The sequence below is a fragment of the Falco cherrug genome, chromosome 1, assembly GCF_023634085.1.
Source record: "Falco cherrug isolate bFalChe1 chromosome 1, bFalChe1.pri, whole genome shotgun sequence".
NCBI lineage: Eukaryota > Metazoa > Chordata > Aves > Falconiformes > Falconidae > Falco > Falco cherrug.
Window position 1 is genome coordinate 101742600 of NC_073697.1, and position 7267 is coordinate 101749866.

The following is a 7267-nucleotide window of genomic DNA, read 5'->3' on the forward strand; positions in this document are numbered from 1 at the left end:
AGAAGGTTTGAGAGGGACTTGCAAGTCCCTAGGTCTGCCCTCAGCCCAGCCCAGCAGCTCCCCAGGCAGCATCAGGGCAGGGGAGAGCTCAGGAGGGCTTGGACCAGGGAAGAGGGAACCTGCGTGCTCCCCTGTCCCAGAGAGCAGGAGCAGAGGAGGGTCAGACCAGCTGTGTGTCATACTCAAGGGGTGCAGACCTGCTGGCCATCCCGCAGGTGCAGTCACCATGCTGCTCTGGCTGGAGCTTTAGATGGGGGCTGTCCACACCTCGCATCACTGTGAGAGCATCAGGAAGAGCTTCAGTGAGGCTCGGAGTCCAGGTGCAGCGAGGGCAGGTGTCTGCAAATGGGTCTGCCCCGGCTGCTGGAATAAGGGCTGTGCTCAGGAGCAGGAGGGCAAAATCTATGGAGGGAAGGTCAGAGTGGCCTTTCCCCATGCAGATGGGTCAGTGGGGACAGAGAAGATGTTGAACAAAGAAAAAAATCGCAGCAACTCACCTCCTCGCAGTACCCCTCCATTCCAGCAGAGCAGGGGCAGGTTCAGAGAAAAGGACGGGTTCAAGTCTAGCAGATAGTCACTGTGCTTTAGTTCTCGCCCAGCAGAGTCATAAATCTAAGTGTAAATATGTTAAAAATGTAAGATTGTAGGTAGTAGTGTATGAAAAGCCTAGGTTTCCAATTACTATCAAGGGTCTATCACTATGTGGGGTGTCCAAAATGGAGGCACCACTGGAAAAGTTCTCCCTTTCCAGATGTTTCACAATCCAATGCTGCTGTAACCCCCAGAGGTGCAGCTGTGATGCCATCTTTAAATGAATGTTCAGATTTTAATCTTGGCATAATTATTATTATAATTAAGGTTAATAACATTATTATTTTTGAGTAAATTTGGGGGGGGGGTATTTGAATTTTCCAGAGTGTAGTAGAAAGCTTGAGGAGGTACTTTCTAGCTGTTTAGTGAGCTGGAGGTGCAGAAAATATTCTGCAAAGTTTTTGTTAAGGTTTGTGCTTAAAGATAAACACATTGGTCAAGTTTCATGTGATCTGCAGAGGACTCTCTTACAATTGCTTGATTTTGCTCCCCACATTTCCTGGGCACCTTGGGCTCTGGCATGAAGCCTGGGGACAAGAAAGAGTCTGGCTGCAAGGTCCATGTCAGAGAGGTAACCTCATGCTGTCCTTGCAGGTTCGGGGTGACTTGCATCTGTTTCACCTCTGGGCAGCTGGCTCCCCATTGCATGTTTTACTTCGACAGTGGGATGCTCTGTTTGACTCTCATCTTGTCTCTTCCTCCTCCAGTTGTCCAGTGTGCTCCGCTCCTGCTCCTCGCCTGTGTGTTGGCCCTGCCTGCCCCACATCTCACCAGGAGCATCCAAAGCCTGTCACTCTTCAATCAGTCTGTCTTGAATAATGCTGTGTCTGCTCTGAACACGTTAGTGAAGGGTAGGTACATGGGAGGTCTCCATCTGTGCCAGAAGGACATGGGGTAGAAGCACACCAGAGCAGGCTGTTGGGGAGGGCCTCTTTCAACCTGGTGCTCCCTGGTTGCACCAGACAATCCTCAAATGTCTGGTGCGGGCAGACACGGGACCTTGCAGTCACAGGCCTTTCTGCTCATGTATAGGTGTGGAGAAGCCCAGAGGGTTTGCTGTGATCCCCCCCTGAAGCCAAAGCTGCCTCTTCCCACACACCCCCTGCCCTGTGGAGGATGGTAGGGACAGTCAGTGGGAAGGATGCAGAAGAAAGGGAGGGTTCTCGTGCCACCAGCATCCTCAGCTGTTTTGCTTGTCCCATGGCTAAAAACTAGAAAAGTGGTCATCTCCTGTGAAATAGCCTTGTCTGAGGATACTTCACCAGGGTGCACCATTCCCTGTCTCACCCTCAGCCTTGCTCCTGGGGAACTCATAGCCCCAGGAGAGTGAAACGCAGCTCCTTCAGTGGTGGGAGAAGATGGCCACTTGGCTGAGGGAACACAGGGCAAACCCATGCCCAGTCTCTGGGTCCACAACACACCAAAAATAGTTGGAAATGGAGACTAAGTCTCCTTCCCCAGCCAGGAGCAAGATCAGAGGTGTAGAGGCCCCACATCTTACTGCCTGGACTCCACTTCTTCAGCCAGAATGTACCTCCTAATCTGGGATTCAGCTTGCTTTGGTGTTGTCCCCCCATTTCCAAATCTCCTCCTTACTGTTGTTTTCCGTGTTCCAGGTCAGGTCCAGCTGGTGAATGGCTCCAACCAGTGCTCCGGACGGGTGGAGGTTTGGTACCACAATGAGTGGGGAACAGTGTGTGATGACGGCTGGGACATGAGAGATGCCTCTGTGGTGTGTAGGCAGCTTGGCTGTGGAGAGGCACTATCAGCCCCAAGTAATGCTTATTTTGGGAGCGGATTGGGGACTATCTGGCTGGACAGCGTTAACTGCAATGGGGATGAGGAGCGCCTCACTGAGTGCTCGCTGCAGGCTTGGGGAGAGCACAACTGCAGACACAGCGAGGATGCAGGTGTTGTGTGCTCAGGTGAGGATGGCATTTGCATGATCCCTGCTCCTCAGGCACTCCAGGTCTCATTAACATCTTCGTCTTCCAGCCACAGGAATGCACAGGGTCTTGTTAAATTGCCCTCTCTCCTGCCCCAGGTTCGCCCAAGGACTGCAGCGAGATCCCTGCTGGCAGCCCCAGCGGCATCTACGTCATCCAGCCCCCAGGGCTGCACCCCATCGTGGTGTACTGCGAAATGAACGCAACGGACGGGGGCTGGACGGTCATCCAGAGGAACCGGCAGAGCACGGAGATCACCTGGGCCGAGTCCTGGAGCACCTACAAGTACGGCTTTGGGAACGTGCACAGTGAGTTCTGGCTGGGCACTGAGTACATCTATCAGATCGCCAAGCAGAAGGTCTACCGGGTCAGGTTTGTCATCTGGGATGCCGCAAATGACACAAAGTTTGCAGACTACAACATTTTCAGCCTGGAAGATGAGTCCCACGGCTACCGGCTGAGGCTGGGAACATACTCGGGGACAGCAGGGGATGCCATGGCCACAAGCAGTGCTTCCACCGTGCATGACAACATGAAGTTCTCCACCAAAGATCTGGATCAGGACACTTACAGTGGGAACTGTGCCTCCAGCTACGGGGGCGGGTGGTGGTACTCGGCGTGTTACTCTGCCCGGTTGAACGTCAAGGGGGCCCTAACGTGGGGCAGCCTGTGCAGTGGGAACTGCAAAGCTTCTGCCATCCTCATCAAACCCCTTACCTGCTAGGGCTTCGCTGCTGCCTGCCTGCATCAGGCACGTGGCCAGACCAGTGCCCTGCCGGGCCTCTCTTTGCTGGGGGCAGCGGGGCGGGTGGCAGCAGGGCATCCTGGGCTGCCGGCAGGTTTTTCTTGCACCTCTTTTGCAAGGCTCCTCCACCTCCCTTGCTGGGTTCTTCCCCTTTGAGCTGTTATTTTAATTGCATTATAATCAGACTAACACATTGCAAGCCCTGTTCTTGTCAAACATACCTGCTCTGGAGAATAAAATGTGCTTTAGAAACATAACATCTGGATGAGCGTCATGGGAATATATCCTTATTCTTAGCTGGATAAATAATCAGTCTTTTTCTTTCCAGGGTTTCTGTCACCCCCTCATTAGCTGGGGTGGGGCAAGGGTGAGGATTCCTTATTTCCTAGTAAATCTGAATTAACCCCACTTGCTGAAGATGTGGCCTTGACACCTACACCTGGAGAGGTGTTTTCACCCATGCTGGCTCTCAGTTCAGCAGTTCTTAAAAGCTCTGGTAAAATCCTGTCTAAAACAACACCTACAACGTGCAAATACCTACTTCGTACTTCCAGTATGTTTGTACAGGCTGGTATGGAGTGAGCAGCTGTGCTAGGGCAGTGCCAGGCTTCTTGTGAAAAAATACATGGGATTGCAGGGAAAATATCAAATAGAGAATTAATTTTAATAAAACACAGTGGTTTTATTTAAATAAAGATTTAAACAAAGAATCTGCATTCAAATAAAGAAACTGCAAGTTTTTGATGCTGGAGAAGCTTCAGGGAAGGATGTATGGCTCTGGGGGCTCTGCAGGGCACTGCCAGCCCCAGGGGGGATGCACTGTTGGGGGACCCCTGCCCTGCCCAGGCAGGGGGTGCTGGTGCAGGGCATTGCTGTGTGCCCACTCCCGCGTGCCTGCCCTGCAGCTTCGTGCCGCAGCACACCTGCGCCAGCACCATGGGATGGGTGCTGCAGACACACGTCAGGCTCGCTGGGGAGGGGGTGCTGCCCCACGTGCTCGCTGGCCTCTGGCCAAAATTCAGATGTGGGTGGCCCATGGCTAGCCGCATGTTGGCGTGTCCCGGCCACCCAATGTCACCCGCTCCGGGGTGGGAAAGCAGTGTCCATGATGCAGTGCGCTGCCACCCCTCGGAGCCTTGCTGGCTACAGAGAGCCCAGGCCGAGCACTGCGGGGCTGCCCCAAGACCTCCGCTCACCCCAGGGCTCCCCAGCCCCCTGTGGCCTCAAAGCATCACCCCCCAGCACCCAGCCCTGGGCTGCTGAGGGACCCTGGGCACCACCCCAGTGATGGACCCCCCATGGCATGAACCCCCCCTCCTGGTGACTTGACACCCCTCGGGGCACCCCGACCCCCCTCAGCCCTTGCTGCAGGATGGGGCTGGGACTCCAGCTCCCCCAGCCATGGCACAGAGCTGAGCAGGGAGGGAGTGAGACTCAGGCAATGCAGGAAATGGGAAACTCCCCTGCCATGAACACAGTGCCCCCCAGCACCCTCCACTGCCCCAGGACCTCGACTGCCCCTGTGCGTGTGTGTGCAGCATCACCACCGCAGGCAGACACAAGGCAGCGAAGTCTGGCTCCAGGGTTTATTGCAGCTGATTTCTCCCAGCGTGGGTAGCAGAGCTGTGGGGTGTACAGGGGAGGGAGCAGGGCCTGAGCAAAGCAGGGATACACCGATCGCACAGGAAAGGGAACTTGCACAGTCTCCCCCTCCCCAGGACAGGAGCAGGTGCACCCACCCCAAACTCGTTTCTGCGTCCCAGCACCAGCCAGCACCACGGTACTGGGTGAAGCTGCCTGTGTGCCCAGGGCTCCGGATGGTTGCCTCTGAGCCCCAGAGCTGCTGTGCTTCAGTGGGTGACAGGGCAGGACAGGACACTGCGGGCAGCACAGGACATGTACCGGGGTTGGCACGGGGCAGTTGGCAGGCACAGGAACGGGGCACTGAGCTGGGGACAGTGGCACTCCCCCAAACTCCTGGGAGGCTGGGAGCTGCGGCACGGTCAGCACACATCTGTGGGTTTGACCAGGATGAGGGAGGATGCACAGTCACCACTTGAGCAGGTTCCTGGCCAGAAGATGTACCCCTTGCCATTGAGCAGGACATTCTGACACTTGTCATACCACCAGCCCCCATAGCTGCTGGCGCAGTTCCCACTATGCTGGTCCTGGTCCCTGTCAGTCGTGCTGAACTTCATGTTGTCATGTATGCCCCCATACGTCGAGTGGTAGCTGGTCAGATAGTCATCCCCATCACCAGAAAACCGGCCCAGCCTCAGCGGGTACCCACTAGCCTCACTCTCCACGCTGAAGATGTCGTACTCGGCGTAATGGGTGACGTTGGCTTTATTCCGCACGATGAAGCGGACCTTGTAGGTGCCCTGCTGCGTCAGCAGGTGCAGGTACTCCGTGCCCAGCCAGTGATCGCCCTGCACGTTCCCAAAGCCGTACTTGTAGGTGGTCCAGGACTCTTTCCATGTGATTTCGGTGTTGTAAGTGTTTCTCTGGACAACAGTCCAGCCCTTGCCTTCGGTGTCCATGTCGCACCACACCACGACTGGGGGAGACCTTGCTGGCTGGATGACATACACCCCGCTGGGGCTGGTCTCACGGAGACGGCTGCAGTCTGCGGGGAACCCTGCAGCAGCAGATCAAGCAAGACACGAGGGACATTTACTGGAGGGCAGTTTATTGTGGGGCAGCTGCAGTGATGCTGCTGATGCTGGATCTCTCTGGGTGCTCCACAAACAGTAGAACATTTTGGGAGTGCCTCTTATCTACTGGTGATGAGAGGCAAGAATTGTCCTGCTTTGCAGCTTAGGTTTGAATAGAGGCTGGCTTTCTCTGTGTGGCTGCAGGCATGGGGGACACTTAAACCCAGCACCTTGGAGCCTGACTGTGCTCAACGAAGGGCAGCACGGCTGCTCCCAAACTTGTCAGCTTGTCAGCTGTGTCCCCTGTACCCATACTCACTGTGGTGGGAACTGGCCACGCACGCTGGGCTTGTACAGAGGAGAAGCATCCCCACCAGGGTGGGCAGGAGGATGAGGTCCCCGTGGAGCTGGTGTGTCCCAGCCTGGAGCCCTGGGGATGAAAGTGCCCATCACTGACGGGATCCCTGGGCAGCCCCCCAGCCCCTGGGGAGCTCGGACCAGGGAGGTCAGAGCCACGGAGTGCAGGCAGGAGCAGAGGGCTCCCAGGGTGGTAAAAGCCGCAGCTTCAGTGGAGGCTCAGCCCCTGCAAGGTGAGAAAGGGCTGTGTCACCCTCCTGATCAGCCCTTTCCTTGCACCACACAGAAACCTGCAGTCACATTTTCTCATATTTCTCCTCAATGTAGCTTGGAGGTTTTTTCCTGCGGGTCTAGAGGCAAAAGGGTATTTTGATAGGGAAGAAGGAAATCTGTGTTAAGGGCATTCAGAGGAAACAGTTCAGAGCACTACAGCTGAGTTTGGTGTATAAAATATGGTGCTCCAGCTGCAGAGCATGCAGTTCACAGGGATATAGGAAAGAGCCCAGCAGCAGCAGCAGCAGCAGCGAGCTAGAAAAAAAGGGCTGGGTGGAAAGGGGAGGAGTGGGATGGAGACACTGGACACTCATCAGTTCCTGCTCCTGTAGTCCCTTGCTGCTGTCACATAACTTGGCTTTCTATTTGCATTCCCTGGAGCTGCGAGCACTGCAGAAAAGGAGCCGTGAGGAAAACTCACCCATTGCCGTGGTGCTGCTGAGCTGATGCTGGGAGCGTGAGCAGTCAGTTCCACTCAGCCCCAGTGTGGCCTCTGCCCCTTTATATCTGGGTCTCTGCCCCTTTATGTCTGGGTCTCTGCCTATACGCACCTCCTGTGTGATGATCTCAGTCCCTTGTTTGCATGGACCAAGTTAATCATTGTGTGCCCATCTGGTGGCTTATCTTTGATCAAGATTTCACAAACAGGCCCTAAGATGTCTTTTTTTCCTGCGAAAAAATAAAGTACTCCAGTCCTTCCA

At 55.1% G+C, this 7267-nt stretch overlaps 2 protein-coding genes across 2 annotated transcripts; one reads left to right on the top strand and one right to left on the bottom strand.

The window, feature by feature from the left end:
- The first annotated feature begins 2533 nt into the window (after window positions 1-2533).
- Window positions 2534-3473, top strand: LOC102053757 (fibrinogen-like protein 1-like protein). The gene is made up of 2 exons (XM_055703323.1): window positions 2534-2603; window positions 2636-3473. The coding sequence occupies exons 1-2, from the start codon at window positions 2534-2536 to the stop codon at window positions 3259-3261; spliced, it is 696 nt and encodes a 231-aa protein (XP_055559298.1). The 3' UTR covers window positions 3262-3473.
- A 1735-nt stretch (window positions 3474-5208) lies between these two features.
- On the bottom strand, window positions 5209-7055 carry LOC102053930 (fibrinogen-like protein 1-like protein). Its single transcript, XM_027806026.2, has 3 exons — window positions 6988-7055; window positions 6256-6366; window positions 5209-5920 (listed from the first exon to the last, which is right to left on the bottom strand). Exons 1-3 carry the CDS (start codon window positions 6989-6991, stop codon window positions 5286-5288), a joined length of 750 nt encoding a protein of 249 aa, XP_027661827.2. The 5' UTR covers window positions 6992-7055; the 3' UTR covers window positions 5209-5285.
- Between the last annotated feature and the right edge of the window lie 212 nt (window positions 7056-7267).